General features: G+C 30.9%; 1 protein-coding gene across 2 annotated transcripts in view; it reads left to right on the plus strand.

Moving 5' to 3' along the window:
• Positions 1-1,173: 1,173 nt before the first annotated feature.
• The window catches only part of LOC106469956 (activating molecule in BECN1-regulated autophagy protein 1-like), a 43,902-nt gene continuing 27,480 nt past the window's right edge, over positions 1,174-17,595 (plus strand). For both annotated transcript variants that reach the window (XM_013930475.2, XM_022398519.1), the window contains exons 1-5: positions 1,174-1,223; positions 7,514-7,716; positions 11,837-11,895; positions 14,163-14,346; positions 16,217-16,389. In XM_013930475.2, the coding sequence (XP_013785929.1) occupies positions 7,573-7,716; positions 11,837-11,895; positions 14,163-14,346; positions 16,217-16,389 (560 nt within the window). In that variant the 5' untranslated portion in view covers positions 1,174-1,223; positions 7,514-7,572. The remainder of the gene's footprint in view (positions 1,224-7,513; positions 7,717-11,836; positions 11,896-14,162; positions 14,347-16,216; positions 16,390-17,595) is intronic.

Raw genomic sequence — 17,595 nt, forward strand, 5'->3', positions numbered from 1 at the left:
GGTTCTTTTAAATTACTTAGTGAAACTAATTCGAAGTCCAATCCACATAATGATAACAAATTAATTTATTTCTTCCTTAGCATTCTTACAACATACAAACTTATATTCTGTTGTAATTTGTAATGTTGTAGGCCTAGCTTTACAAATGATGTTCAAAAGGAAATAATTCGCTTACGGTAATAGGAGTAAACGTAAAATAAATAAATAAATATATATATATATATTGTACAATTTCATGGCTAATCAATTGATGGACTGAAAATACACGATAACTAACACTGATCCAAATACTTCACTGAAACTAAATATTTCACTGTTAACTCTACCGACTGAAAACAACTGACTCAATGCTTCACTGATTTTTTATTTATAATCTACTCTCGTCTCTGAATTGATTTTCATCCAATTTATCAGATTCTTGACTTCAAATTTAGAATATTCTAGATATTCCAGGCCTATAGTTTTATAAACTTTTCTGTCCTAACGTCATTCGTCCTCTAGCTAACATATAAATTAAAGCTTTAAAAATATAGTTTACAACAAATGAATAATAATGGCTGGAGACGGCTTGAATGGGTAACGAAGAAAAACTTTAATATAAGTTTAACATAACAGCAAATGTACAACGTTTCGACAAGGTTTTGTCATCATCAGGTATTCGAAGTGGGTATCTCGTCATCGAAAAACAAATGAATAACTTGAATTACAACAATGACTTAAGGTACGAGTAACACGCTAAAAATGTTTAGGCATACCACAGTCTTAAAGAAACTCAGTAGTTAACAATATAATTTTTACTGCTCCAAGTGTAACACATCAATAAATTTTACCAGTTAACTTAAATTAAAAATAAAACACAATATCTTTATTTAATTATATATATTTGATAATGAACTATCGGATCTGGTAAAATTTATTGATTTCGGACGATTACCAATGGTAACATAATTTTACATTTACCTACTATGAAGCAATATAATTTTAGATATTTCATTTTAAAAAAGTGTACAGTGAAGTCACTTATGCTTGTATTTTTGATATGATTTTTATACATGACAATTCATAAACGAATCCTTATTATTTGTAATATGAATGGTCTATTCTGTGTTTCTAGGAGCTACAACTTCCACTACTCGATTTAGTTTCAATAGAGGGCACTCAAATATTTCTGTCGACGAGATTAATCGGTTGGATGACGAGTGGGGGTATCACTGGAAAAAATGGTAACTCACTTTTGCATTTTATTGCTGTATTTGAATTATATAAACATTAACTTATAAAAAAAAAAGTCTGAAATTAATTTTTCTTTCTTTATATTTTAACCAGCTGAATCAAATATTTGAGGATAAATAATCTGATTAGGCTTAGCACAAAACGTATAAAATTAACATTAAATCACACTAAGTAAAACTAAAATTTAATTAGACTTTGATTTTGAGTGAGTTTGAATCTAATTCTAAACTAACTTTTAAGACTAAGATTCTAAGTTAAGAGTGACACAAGTAATAGTAGTAATACTATTAGTAAAAATTTACCAAATTTCGTAAAACTAAAAGTACTAATATAGTAACTATACTGCTGGTGCGACTACAACACACTGTATTACTACAGTATTGTCAGAAAATGAGTAATACGATAATGTAGGCAGGCCCATTTGCAATTAAGATTTGTAGAAGTTTAATATAATAAGAGTTGTAACAAAGCATTGTGATAGCATAAAATTGGTAACTTAAGAGCATTTAAATTTAAGGATTATTATGTTACATATAGTAGAACTAGTTAGAACACAAAATTAATGTTAAATAATAAATTAATTATTTAATAGGAATAATTTTAAGATGTTTGTGTATCTTGTGCTTTTGCTTTATTAAATATTGCATGTGTAAATGCTGTAAAGTAGTATCATGAACGTTCATTTCCAAAACATTAAAAGTTATTTGAATGAAATAAATGATGTTAATTCAAATTATAAATGTTTTTTTTTTTGGTGAAATTAATAGGATGGATTACGAATGGGGACATCATTAGGAAAGTTATGATAATTAGCCTACCAGTACCAAGTCTTTTAAGACAACTGGAATATAAAAATATTTAAACAGTTCTTGTTACACTTTCCAGAAAAATGAAATTCATCTAGTAAACCTCTCTGTTAGTTCTTTTCGATACACTTTCCATTGACAAGCCCCAGTAGACTTAATCCATACATCATGAATACAAATAGTATCATTTTTATACAAACACAGAAATTTCACAAGGAGCACGCAAGACAAATACACCATTCACATTGGTGATTGTATTGTTTCATCATTTTTTGTGTCATTTCTGTACCAATTTTGTTTTGTTTTTTTTGCATTTTTAATGGAATTTCCTTGGAAATGATATAAGCTCAACATTTTAATATTACATTATATATTGAATACAAACCTAAAGAGGGTATAATTTTCTTGTATAGATCATTGGTTAGCCACATTTGGAGTAATGTCTACAGTTTTAAAGGAATGACATTGAATTGTTAGAAAAGGTTTTGAGGAAGATACACAAGATGGAAAGGTTGTCATATGAGGACAGGTTAAGACATCTGAAGTTGTTTTCTCTTGAAAAAAAGAGTTAGAGAGGATCTGATTAGGTGCCTAAATACTGGATTTCATTTCTTCCGGTGGGCACAGCACAGATAAGCCATTGTGTATCTTTGTGCTCAGCAACAAACAAACTGATTAGGTGTTTAAGATTGTTAAGGGACTTGATGGTGTGGATGCATCATATTTTTTCATATTTAATGTTGAGAATGGTAGGACTAAAGGAAGATAAATATATAATTTTTGGCAGGGTAAGAGCTATCTTCAGCTAATATAGCTTTATTTTTCCAGTGGAGTAGTTAGCATTTAGAATGGGTTGCCTTCAGATGTGATGAATGCAGTTAATTTAAAGGTGTTTAATGGAACACCTGATAAATATTTGAATGGTAAGGGCTGAGTTTGAGTGCTTTATTTTAAAGTTTAGTGAATGGGATGGCCTAAATGGACCAACAGGCTCCTTGTTGTCCTTAAATTACATATATATAATGTATAAAAAAATTATTTGTTCTATAATGACAGCAAAATTGTAAACTGTATTAAATGGAGCCTAGTCTGTGTGTTATGCATCTTAAATGTGTGCTTTTTGATCTTATCTTCTCAATATAGCACAAAGAAATCAAAGGCCTCTGTTTCATCAGTTCTCTGGATAATCTTGTAAACTTCACTGAGATTGCCTCTTACAATTTCTTTCTCAAGATAAAATAAACTAGATCTTAACTTACCCCAGTAAAATAACCATTCCATTTGTGTAGTCATCCTAGTAGCCCACCTCTGTACCATTTCCAATAAGGCACTATTTTTTTACATAAGGATACCAAAACTGTGCAAATTATTGCAAGTGAGGCCAGTTACTTCCTTTGATTTGCACTGAACATATCCATAAATACACTCTGAAATTCTGTTGGATTAACTACTAGTAGCAGATCACTACTTCAGTTGCCCAAGATCCTTTTTTTCAGTCACACTATTGAGTCGATTTGAATATATGTTAAACACGTGATCCAAATTATAATATTCAAAATGCATTACCATGTACTTACTATAATTAAAAATGATTCACCAAATATTTCTCTAACATGTAAATTATGTCATCCTGTAATACCCCAACATCCTCAATACTGCTGGGAATACTCAATAGTTTAATGTCATCAACAAAATTTATTAATTAACAGTTAGATGTCTATCATTAATGTAAAGGAGAAAGAACCAAGGCCAAAGCACTGATCCTTTAATTATTCCATTAGTAATAAAGATGAGTTTGATTGGGGGTCATTAATGGCATGTTTTGCCTTTTCACATCCATCTACTCTACAATCCAATTAACTAGTCTTTTTCCCAACCCCTACTGTACATAATCAAAAGCTTTTTGAAAATCTTAAGTACACCAGATATACACCCTTTCTCTCATCCTTGACAAAATGCAACAGTTTAGCCAGGTGAGATTTCCCTTTGGTGAATTCTTTTTATTTAGAATATCTTTAAGTGAATGACTTTGTAAAGCAGCAGCTTTTATCACACTGTAAAATGTTTTCCACTACAGGAGTAAGACTAACTGATCTAAAATGTACAGGGTAATTCATATCGTCTCCTATAAAAGTACGAGTAACATGAGCAACTTTCTTAGGCAATTGCCCACTGTCTACATAATTGAAAGAGAGAATCTTACACTTTAAAACCCTGGAATAAATCTTTTCTGGCCATTGTGCTCTATCTACTTGTAATCTCTCATTCTATCTTTTGATTACAAATGGCATAATACATGTACATGATTCAGGTCAATCCTTACATTACCTGTAGAATACAGTCTTCTACGTGAACCTTGCCATCAACATTATTTAAGGACCCAATTTCTGTTATAATTTTGCTTATGTTTGACATATATAGAGAGAAAAAAAAACATCTGCTTTGATATTATGAGCTAGATGTTTCTCAAGCCATTTTCTGATTTCCTCATTTTTTTTAACCAAACACTGTAGATTTCCTATAATTCTGTTAATCTTATATCCTGTCTGGCATTTTAAACCTCTTAAACTTAAGGTATTTATCATTGAATTTCTCTTTCTTTTTAGTAAGTCAGTTAAGTTTGGTCTTCCATGTTATCCTTTACATATTATGAATTAAAAACAATTTATTTTTATAAATCCCAAACCTGTCTCACGATCACCTTTTAACTCATTGTTCCAATCCACTAATGATAAGTCTTGTCTCATAGCTTCAGAATTGGCTTTCTGAAGATTAGGAAGTAAAATTTCATTTCTGTTTTATCTCAACATTTAGTATAACATCAAACCTGTTTATCACTTTTTCCTAAGTGTTTCTCCACTTCAGCTCTTGCAATGTCATTGTTATTAGAGATTGGCAACAAATCTAAAGTTACTTTCCATCTGGTTGACTCTCTGACCATTTGGTATAGAAAAAAAAAAACTGAATCACTTAAAAAAACCTTTCTTTCTCGCTTTATACAATCTCATTCAGTCTGTTTAAAACTAGTCTTTCATAATTATCACTTTCTTTAACAACCATGATTGCAATATACAGTTTCTCATTGATATCGTAAGTTTGATCAGGTGACCTAACCGTTCTCAATTAAAAACTTTATCCTAGAAATTCCTGACTGTAACCCACAGATTTAACTACTTGACTACTGTTTCTTGTCTTCATTCCTAACAGGAAATTGTTCATCCCCACCCACCCCCATTTTTTAAGTCCATCCTAATCTGTTAATTTCCCTTCTGATAATAAAATCTTCCTCAAAATTATCTCTGACTTATGTTCAACTTCAAGAGAGCAATCTGCAAGTATGTTAATGAATTCAATTTTCCATGACAACTGTAATGTGTTTATTTTTAGTGGTATTATACCATTGTGTTGTCGCTTAACGTTGTTGACACAATTCGGTTCTTTGCTGTATTTAGTTTTTATTTGCCACTTTGTGTTCTCTCCATATTGTTGTTACAGAATGATTACTGTATATTTTTTGTTGTTCTCTACCGCTGTCTTAGATCTCAACGTCTTATCCCTCTTTATAAAAGCCTGGTTGGTTTTGTGTATCAAACTTTTTATTTTCATTCACTTGGTATGGAATTTTAAGTAGGTTAAAAATCTGATAAGGATATACTTTTTTTGTTGTTTCAATCTTTTTTCTTTTTTTTTGGCAGAACTTGTAACCATAAAAGTATCATTATAATTGTTCACGTATAAGTGCATCTACTCTTCACCTACTGTATTGTAAAGTGTGTACTTCTGAAGAAAGCTTTACATCTGGTCTTCATAATCAAATTTAGAGGTAATTATTTGGTGTGCAACTTCATCTAAGACGACATCACACAAATTGTAAAATCACCTTAAATTCTTTAAATTATCTTTCAAGAAAAGTTCTTAATTGTGTTGAAGAAGAGTATAATTTCCCATTATAAAAATAACTTGTTTGATATTTCATCCGGAAGTTTGGTTAAACCACATTTTGCACAAAGACCCTCAGAAAACAAACCCTTCACTATTACCAAAATACTAATGCACAACATTTCTAATGAAAAACTTGGAACTACAAGCATTGCCTACAATCATGAGTTGTTACTATGACGTAGTGAAAATCTGATCTCTCTCAAGTGTTGAGAAACTCGTTGTCACTAAGGAAACAAGTTACCAGATAATACTCTCACATTTGATATATTCTAGCTTTTTTTATTTGGAATTAATCTACATCCTTGTTCTAATCAAATGTCTGAGACTGTTATACTGCGGTATGAACATGGAGCAATATGTACATTTTACTACTGTTTTTCCTTATCTGACCAGAAAAAAACCAGCTGTGATGAGAAGTTGCTATGATACAAACATAGAACTAGAGTTGGTGCTTTTCTTGTGTACACGATTGTTGGTTTTTATAGGATAACTATAAAGGTGTCTTTTTCACATGTGGACTGATAGGATAAGAATTTCAGAATTTACTAAAAGCCTTGTAAACGTAAATCTAAGCTTGTTCTTATAAGTATTTTTCCATTATGAAATTCAAAAAAAGGTTTATAAGTACATGTACAATTATTTCCTAAGATGTGAAAATATTTGGAAAGTTACAGAAATTTTGTGATATACTTTTATTTGTTAGTGGATATTAGGGTTGTCATGGTTTGAAATATTTCTTTGTGGTTACTAATCATGCTTGAACTAATTCATAATTGATTAACTGGTTTGACTTAAAGAGTCTGTGAAGTTTAAGAAGTGTTGTTGTCATTTTGTGGAGCTGACACAGTTCTCAGGATTAATTAAACTTGTGTTCACTCATGCTTTAAGAGGCAAGTTGATTTTTGAATTAGATCTCTATTTCAGATCAAAACTGACGTAATAATTCAAAATGATCTTGTATATTAAGATTACTGCCTTGGATCATATGTTTAAAGTCAGATAGTAAGTAGATTCTAGTGTATATTCTGTTTATGTATTTCCTTGTGAACTGTAAATCATCTAGAGTTGTAAACTTTCATATTCTCCATTTTGCTGCATTTGGTATGGCCAAGTGAGCAAGCTTCAACTTCAACAGAATTTTCACATATCATGTATGACAGTATAAGTAAAATTACACATAAAATAGAAGAAACAAAAGCTCAGTGTTTAGGAAAACTTGGAACCAGTTAGGGTCTCAAGTTGAACCATAACTGGTTATCCCAGTAATCATGATACCTGTATTAGATATACATATATATATTTACACATTTCTGCTTTTCCTGACAGTCAACATAGTCTGACATATACAACATAAACACAGTTGTTTCAACTTTTTTTGTGTTTTGCCAGAGGGAAATGTCAGAAATGTTATAGCATTGTGAAAAAGGTTGTTTACACAACTGTTATTTCTCTATTGGTCTCTGAAAATTACCTTTTAATTTATTTTAAGTTAAAAAAGATTTCATATTTTTCACTTTCTTATATTTTTACAGATTTTCACATAAGGAAAGCTAGTGGTAATTTTTGACTGTATTGCGTAATTTTTACAAAGATGGTATCAAGATTCAATTGTAAGTACAAACACAATGCTGTCTCTGTGCTGTTTCATCGAGAACATGGCAACACCACATCTGGTGGGTCAACTCTGCAAGGAATAGCAGAATACAAAGCTGCAACTTCAGAACAGGAAGAAATGGTAAAATATTGACTGTTCAATACTTTTAAAAACATTTACCTAGGCCTATATTGTTTATATAAATGTGTGTGTGTTTGAAATTCTATCAATGGCTTTTTGTTATTAAAAACTATTTTCAGGAATCTTAATCAGTATCAGGGTTCATGATACTGACTATATAACCTTGATGCAAGTAGTTTATAACAGGCAGTGTTTTTCAAATGTTATTATGGTTATTGAAAACGTATTGGAACCTTAGTTATCAGTGTCGTGATACAATTTTGTAATTGTAGTTAATATGTTTTTTGTTAAAACAGTTTTTATTTAATCATGTGTTTTTCTCACATGTTATATATATATATATATTTTTTTTTATTTTATTTTTTTTTAGTTATTGTAGCTCATGATATTTAAGTAGGCAGGTTACATTGAAGCTTTCTCTTGCAATAAGAAAAATCAATAATGTTATCATTTTAAGAAAAATACACAGATTCAAAAAAATAATGGGAGATAAAAATAAAAAAACTACTTTCAAAAGGTAGACCTTTCTTCATCAGGGGCAAAGTGGAAGTGGCAGTATACTGTTTCATACTGTAATTTAAAATTATCTAGATTTATTTAGTAACAGTAAACACTTGTTTATCAGAGGGCACCACTAGTAATAGCAGCTTGTGTTTGAATGTGACTCTACAATAGAGGAGAATGTTATCAAAAAAGAAGGTACAGAAAGGTTGGGATCGAAATAAGATAATATATTGGAAAAGAAGTGAAAAGAACTTTGGATAACAAAATTATAAGGAAAACACAATGGCAGCCAAGTCTCTTATGAAAGAGATAGAATGGGAGGCTTGGATATTGTGGAGAACTTGAAATAAAAGACCCACTCGAAGTAGCAATTGCCTTTTACAGATCACGTCGAATGAAAAGAAACCAGATCCAACAGAAGAAAAAGAAACTGTAGACATTAATAGAGAATGCATAACTAAAAAAAGAAATGACAGATAGGCGTAATAAAGAGATCAGACAGAGTATAGAAAAATTGGAAAGGAATGAATTAAAAGAATGAATGAAGAAAAAATAAAGGTAAGTAAAGAATAAAAAAAAGTAGACGATATTTTTGAAGGAAGAAGTGAAGTTTTGTAATGAGGAATTAGATGAATTGGAGAACAGACAAGGTTGAATCTGGTTTTCAAGGGGAAGAAAAAGTAGAAGAGGAAGACACTTTGGAGATAACAGAAAACAAATACGTCTTATATTGGTGAAGTTTGAAAAAGAAAAGAGAGAAAAAGTGGAATTGAAATAAGGAGGGAATGAAATAAATATTGGATGGTTAAAAAATAGCAAGGTACTAGATGAATGAAATTCAAAATAAAATGTGGAAGAATGCACTAGAAATAGTGATTACTGATGGAAATAATGAATAAAATTTGAAGAGTAGAAGAGGGCTTCTCATAGTAATCACTAATTTCTCCAGTTTCTAAAGTGAGTGAAATAAACAGACAAAAAAACTTGTGGCAGGAATTTAGGTTTCTAAATCTTTCAAGCCTCAAAAAAGGATTTTGGGGCCTGAAAGACAACCCAGGGTGGTCAGAAACTTTTGCTTCTCTTCACTCCGCATAATGAAAAGGTTAATGCCAAACAAATCTTGATGGAGCCACAGGGCTTAGTTTAATTTTAACATGGGGAGAGGATAGTTGAGAGACAGGTGGAGACGAGGAAGATGCTGACCCAAGCGAACCATGTTGAGACTGTCGTTCTGAAGATGGAGCAGAACATGTGCATTTGTTTATCCACTTGACAATAACATCATTTAGAGATAGTAGTCAACGAGGATTGGAGCAGAGAGATGCTGACTGAGTAAGCACAGTTCTGTTTGAATAGATTTCTGAAAAATAGATTAGTTTATAATTAAAGAAATATTGTGATTAAATGGTTAAAGATACTCTGTTGGACTTAGTGGATTAATGGTTCTTTTTTGGGTAAATTTTAAAGTGAGTGATTGGGACCAGGCACAAAATTATAAAATAATTTTCCTCTTAGCAGTAATATTAAAAAAAAATGACTAAATAGATGTGTTAAAGAAAAAGCAAAAAATACCGAGAATGATAGGCATGACTTAGAAAGAAGTGAAACCGTTAACAATATTTAATACATTGAGAAAAAGGAAGAGCTGAAAAAAAGGGTAAAATTATCTATATCTCAAGATTCAATAAATCAAAACAAACTATATGGAATTTAAGGAAGATAAAAATAGGGAGAAGATAAGGAGAATGATATAAGACGTGTATAAGTATGTCAGCAATGTAGGAGTTGAAAATTAGTAGCCTGAAAAATGTTTAATCAAAAAAGGAGAGAGACGTTGTTCGTGAACTTTTGTTGTTGTTGTTTCGATATAAAAGAATGTACGAAGAAGAATCAAGCTAGAGAATTTTAATTAGAAAGGAGGAAATATATCCACTAGTTTATTTAGGTAATATAGTTATTTTGGCAAAATGAGTGGAAGAATTAAATTCAGTTACAAAAGCTTATAGGAATATTCAGAAAGAAATCGGTTTACCCCAGTTTAGAAAAATCCAAGATACGAGGTTTCAAAAAAAATAGGGGAGAGAAAAGAGCAAAAATGTTAAGATTTAATTGAGGTGGCATGATGATTCAAATATTTGGGTTATATCTCGCATAAAGTATCTGGTCAATAAAGGAAGTACAATTATTGGTGCGGTATGCAGAATAGAAGCCAGAAATTGGCAAGATATTTCCAACTCGTTAAAGAGACATTTAAGGAAAATGTTAGAGGAACAGTAGTGTGGAGGAAGATCAAATATGACAAAGTAGAAATAATACACATGAGAGTGATGAGGCATATATCAACATCTACTGGAAATAAAAAAAAATAGGGATCCAACAAGTGTGGCAGAAGACAATTGTGAAAAAATGGCAAGGGAAGCAAAAGGATAGTTGACTCAAAAATATGAGACAGCACAAACAGGATAAGAAAATGAAGGAAATCAGATGGAAAACTGAAGTGAGAGAAATGGTACAAATGGAATAAGGAAATAGAAAGAGATAAAATTGTAATAAAGGAGAGAAGACATATTTGTAAACAAAAAAGTATAAAGTAAAGTAATTGGAATATAAAAAGTGTTACAAGGAAGTGAGTAATTACAAAATAAGGTTCAGATGTGGATATGGTTTAAATAATTAGAAAATACTAGAAGAAAGAAGTGTAGACTTTAAGGAAAAAAGAGGGAAATATTGGAACATCTCAGTACAGGATGCATCAAAAGAAGTTTGGATTGAAAAAAAAAACTGGTCAAAGAGGAGAAGGTTAAATAAAAATGCAGAAGGATTAAAGGAGATACAGAGATTGAAGCAAGGATGGAAAGAGAAAGAAGAGAAGAAAGTAGATAAATATGAAAAAGAGTAAGAAGGAAAAGGTAGAAAGGAAACTGAAAGAAGTAATGTAAGAGTCAATAACTGTAGCATAAATTGAATTCATGTAATACAGATGGTTTAATGATTTTGCTGATTAATTTATTTAGTTAGGGATTTTTTAATGCTTTTAGTAATTTATATTAACCCCCGTTCTACCCATTTATATTAATCCCCATTCTGTCTCTGGGGAAGTGAAAGAGATTCTGTTCATTATTAATTATCATAAAACTCCTTGTGTATTATATAAATCACATGAGCTCAAAAAGTGTTTGATAGCAGGGTAATTTTGTGTTGACTGTGGATTTTTGTTGCATAGAACAAATAGCAAATTATATCAATATTTAAGAATTTTGTTGCCAGCAACTTTTTTTTTTTAGTAATATGCACTCTAATCCATTCCATTTTCTGTTGATAAAAATACCGAGAATAACTGATGTTGTAACATTAAAGTTTATGTACATGCAGTTTATTCATACATGGCTGGTATAAGTGACTTTGTGGTAACAGTACCTTTATTTTTTTTAGGGGGGGGGGGGTCATTTATATAATTGTGTAAAGTTTTGGACAAAATGTTTAACAAGTTTTTTTGCTCAGAAAACCAGTTTAAACAAGAATTCTGATAACATACAAAATGTATGATTAAGTGGTGTTTTGTTTAAATTTGTCTTAACTTATAATACATTTTCTAATTCCTATTTTATTTTAAAAGCACTGCAAATTGCCAGCTTCGGTACGGTCAACATTTCTCACAGCTTTTAGTCCAGATGGGTAAGTATGTTTTTATAGATTGTTGTAGTTCTTATTACTCAATTATAGATACGTAAGGTGACTGAAAGGTTCTTTAAATTGTTTTCTTACTAATTTTAATTTTTTCAGTATTTTTCATTTATTTCAAAAACAAATTCAATATCTTTAAGCACGAATGTTTTTATTAAACCAATATCTGCTTTAGGAGGCTTTTGCATAATGCTCTTAAGATATACCCCCCCCCCCCATTATCTTTAAGTGCTTTCTAAAGTCCACCAACAATACATGGATGACGTTGAAGTCTTGTTTGCACTTGTATTTTGTGAAGGAACTTGCATATTGACTTAGTGGAACCATATCTTATTGATATCCATTTTATACAAAGATGGTATAACTTCATTGTTGACTACCTCTTCCTCTTTACACATTTTCCAAAGTTCATCCACTGTGCTTGAATGATGACTTGCAAGAGTTTGTATAAACAACTCAAGGGAACAGATGTCTATGTCCAAAGCTCATCCACTGTGCTTGAATGATGACTTGCAAGAGTTTGTATAAACAACTCAAGGGAACAGATGTTTCTGTCCAAAGTTCATCCACTGTGCTTGGATGATGACTTGCAAGAGTTTGTATAAACAACTCAAGGGAACAGATGTTTCTGTCCAAAGTTCATCCACTGTGCTTGGATGATGACTTGCAAGAGTTTGTATAAACAACTCAAGGGAACAGATGTCTATGTCCAAAGTTCATCCACTGTGTTTGGATGATGACTTGCAAGAGTTTGTATAAACAACTCAAGGGAACAGATGTCTATGGGAGACACCTGCAAATTTTATAACATAACTTGGTTTTTTGTACTTGAATGTTGACATGGATTTGTGGCTAGATGCTTCATCTTTATGGAACCATACCTTATTCAGTCCATACAAATATTGTATTTCCTGACAATATAGTGTCTGATAGTATGCAGAGTTCACCTTGACATTTTTTGTCAACTCTCAGAAGTTTAGTTTACTATTATATCTGTAACTTACAAAAACCATAAATCTTTTCAGAAAAAGGTTTACAACATATTCTGCACCATTTTGTTCCACTTATATAGTTTTCAATAGTTGGTCTACCATTCAGTTTTGTGTTTTGGGGGATGCTTGTGAACTTGGTTTTTTGTTGCTTTTGTAGACCTTCATTTTTAAGGAATATCTTGTTCATAGTTTGAAAAGAGGTTCCTGTTTTAGCTACAATGGATTACTCTGTTCTTGAATTTTTTTCTTACAAACTGTTTTTTTTATTCTTCACTGTCTCCAGTGTGCATTTGATAGCTGGTTATGGAGTAGCCTGTATCTCTTCTGCAGGAATATTGCCCTCCCTTATTTTACTGAAAGTGTTCAATACTGTAGATATCCCAGTTTTAGAAACACTAAAATTTTTTGTTTTGCATGTTTTGATAATTGCTGAATAAGAAAACTTTGCCCCAGAAAATTCTGTAATACCATCTTCCCAGAAGAAGTCAATTGTAGGTTCCATCTGCACTTTAAAATTGCTACAATATGCCTGAATTAAAACAACAAAGTCGGGGATTTTAACTTGTCATACATCACAAGGATGTCCAGGGCAAGGTATACAGGTGAACAGTCCTTTGTAATATTATCACTGATCTGTGTCTTGCATTCTAAAGGCACATTTGTTTTTGTTTTTCTTTAGTCAATTGTTTTTGTATTACCTAATTGTAAGAATGCTAGGTCTCGTAGCCATTTCTTTCAGATACATTTGTGTCCAAGACAAGAAGTGGTCATTTTATTCTTCTGACATAGAATAAGCTATTTCCAGTATACCCTACTAAAACTTAAAGTACTTTGCATTCTCAGTGATGTGTGAATAATTAACTTGTACAAAACACTAAATGGTAGGAAGTGCTCACAAACTTAGTTCTTTGCAAACATGTTTTCACAATAACTATAACCTGATATTATAGATAATTTTGTGTGAATGTGATGCATTTATTATAACCTTATTAATTTTTTGTCTAGTTTATTATATTGTGCATTATTTTAATAACAAAGGAATTATGGATTGCCTGTATTATAATTACCTGTAAACTAATTTTTTATTGCCTAAATGTAATATAACATGAATTAATTGACTTCAGACATTTTGCATCAAAAATTAAATTGACTATTTAGAACATTTTATGATTTAAATCTGTAAAGTTAACACAGTGAAGTTATTTCAGTATTTTTGTATTTTATGAATTATTTCTACTACAATTTGTAAATTCTTAAAATATTTAGAACTAAAGTAGCATCTACTCATGGAGACCACAAAATATACGTATGTGATGTGAAGACAGGACATCTCTTGCATGTACTGGAAGGTCATCCTCGTACCCCTTGGTGTGTGGCCTTCCATCCTTCCTCCAATGAAATCTTGGCCTCTGGCTGTCTAGGTGGTGAAGTTAGAGTATGGGACCTTCATGTAAGGAGTGTGTTTATTTACATATTTTAAGCAGAAGGTTTTGTTTTTTCTAAATTATTTGTACAGAGCTGCTTTTTGTACATTTCTTGCCTCTTGAAATGAGATTGCCCAAGAACTAACACGTTTTAGAATGCTTTAATATGTATCCATTGCACCAACCCTGTTTCTGTGAAGCAATGTTTACGAATATAATTCCGAATCTATTATGTGTATCTTCACAAAATGTGGTAAGCTTTTCACAAACATCACAAGTCTGTTGTACGCAGAAAATTTTACATTTTAATAAAGTATTTTTACAAAATATTTTTCTGAATTTTTAAAGCCTTTACCGAGTGAAAGGTGGTTTTCATGTTAAGAATAAAAATACTTATTTTCACCTTTTAGTTTTCATATTTCATTTGCATAACCTCTAGAATCTCTTAAATGAATATCAAAACTTTTGTTTTGTCAGATATTTTCATTACCTTAATAATAACTGTAGCAAAATTAGCAGTGTAAGATGAAAAATATGAGGTAAATCTAAATTAACAACTTTTTTTTCTTGAATTACTTCATATTTTAAAGATATATTCTTGCAGCCTGAGCTTTTAACTTCTGGTTTAATTTAGTTTTAATTGCTTTATAACTGTACTTAAACCATTTCAGAATATACTAAAATCATTTATCACAGTGGGGTAACTTTGTATAAACAAATGATTGAGGTAACAATCATGTCATGGGATGTGCCATGTGCTAGAATATCAAGTATGATGAGGAATTAATTATTTCCATTTAAGTTTTCTTAGTTAACCTAATGAATTTCTAATGTTTACATTATAGTTACTTTTCAACAATAAATTTAATATTTAGACAGGACTCTAGATTATTATTTTTTTGATGAGCAAGGCACTCTAAACCTTTTTTTTTTTGTAATGATGTTGATTTTACATAAAATTATTTATTTCATATATACATTTTAGAACATGAAAAACAATCTCATGTTTTAGTGTCCTAAAACTTCTGTAATTGGCTTTCTAAATAAGCTATAAATAGGTTAAAAAATGATTGTTTTAACTCTTTTAACTGAATATCATGATCATAACTGAGACTAATTATCTACTTACGAGCACCATAACCAAGTAAGGTCTGTTGGTTATAAATAATTCAGTAGCAATGTAAGAGAAAGTTATTGGTATTTTTCTGTGTGGAACTAATGAGAAAGAAGGTAGTGTCACATGGGTTTGACATATTTGTTTATATCTCAGTAAGAATGAAGATTTGGGGGCCTTAACCTGATATTCTCATTTTGCAATATCTATAGCATGCATTTATATTTAGTTTTACACTCAGAAAGTCACGTAAGGGTGTAATAAAAATTAAAAATGGATAAGTTGGAGTTCAACTATGTCAAGCGATACAGACGAGTCAAGATTGAGGATTTGCTTCAATCTTTCATTTTCAACTTGAATTTAGATAATAGAAAAATTTTAATTATAAATTTTTGATGCTAAGTTTATTAACATAAGTTGTTGAAAAAAAGAGTAGTTTAAAGATATTTTGAATCTAACTATAAAAAATAGGTCATGACGTGTATACTTTGATCCATCCATACACATGGAGTTATCTTGTATTTTTTTAAGGAAAGGTTCCTTTTTTTATTTTAGTGACATATTTACAGGAGAAAATATTTCAACTATTGCATGGTTTTCACTCATCATATCATGTCTTCTCAGCTGTTTAATATTTTTTTGTATTAATTTTCAAATGTATTTTTTATTATTTACACGTATATTTAGATATGTATAAATTCAGCTTTATGGAAAAATGGTGTGTAATATATATAATTTTACATAAAAAGCTTTATAATTATTATTGTATTCAATCATTTTAGGGAGGAAGTGAAGTGTGGGTGGCAGAACAGAACACAGTCATTACATCGCTAGCTTTTCATCCGTATGACAGAGTACTAGTTATAGCAACATTCAACAAAATTTACTTCTGGGATTGGAGTCGACCATTGCCTTTTGCTACGTGTGTTACCTCCTCAGATAGAGAAAAAGTCCGGTAAGAGTTTGGCAGATACGAATGAATTACAACTTTGGAAACTGGAATGTCCATTGCTATAATTTTGAAGTTTCAGCATGTGTAAGGTTGATGACATTATTCAAGACTGAATTTTTTTAGTAGTTCTCAAACAATTTTTGAAGGATTTAGGGAATTTATCTATTTTGTATTTCGTGCAGTTTTCTTTAAATCAAAACAAAGACAAAATTTACAGTGTTATAAAATGGAGACTTTACTGGAATGTTTTATATGAATTTAGGAAGACATAAAAAATCAGTATTAAATTAAAACCTACAACAAAAGTAAACATTGCTGAAGCTGAGAATTCATAAAAATATCATATAAAGATAAGGTATTATGTTATACGGAAGCTATATAGCCTGTTGGAACTTCATCTCAGTATTTTGCAGTACAATCGTACAGTAGTTGCACGTGAAACACTCGAGCATTTGAGGGTTAACCTTAATCACTAGTTCCCAGACTGGGGTTTGTGAGATGGTGTCAACACGTGTAAAAAATATTATCTTTTTGATACTTCCCTAACAACAAACAAAGCAGTATTTTTGGTGGGAATTGTATTAAATATGCAATACTCTTTATTATTTATGTTTGAGATCATTTTCTAAAAATAGATTGCAATGAAAATAAGGTACCCAAAGAATGGTTATCATTTAAAATTTCTACCAAATCATTAGGTGGGACCTTCAGCCAGGGTGTCTAAGGCCTTGGTGGAGGGGGGTCATCAATCCTAAATGTTTGGGAACTCCTAATCTAAACTATATTAATCTCCTGACAATCAACTACTAAGTCAAATGCTAATTATGAGTGAGTAAAACAATGTAGCTCGGCATGAGAGGCTTAGTTTGAACTCAGACAAGTACTTTCTATACTGGAGGTTTACTCAAGTGTGAATAAATCATTCTAGAAACTGTAAGTCAAATGCCCCAGTTTCTAGAATGATTTATTCACACTTGAGTAAACCTTCTGTATAGAAAGCACTTGTCTGAGTTCAAAACTAAGCCTCTCATGCCGAGCTACATTGTTTTACTCACTCATAATTAGCTTGTTTCGTAGTAGTTTTCCATGTGTTTTTCTCACTTTAGGGAAAATGTATAGTAGGGAAAGCATTAGTTTGAGTTCACACCAAGATTGATAGTAGTTTTCCATATGTTTTTCTCACTAGGGAAAATGTATAGTAGGGAAAGC

This window comes from Limulus polyphemus, unplaced genomic scaffold (genome assembly GCF_000517525.1).
Source record: "Limulus polyphemus unplaced genomic scaffold, Limulus_polyphemus-2.1.2 Scaffold3741, whole genome shotgun sequence".
NCBI classification, from domain to species: Eukaryota; Metazoa; Arthropoda; class Merostomata; order Xiphosura; family Limulidae; genus Limulus; species Limulus polyphemus.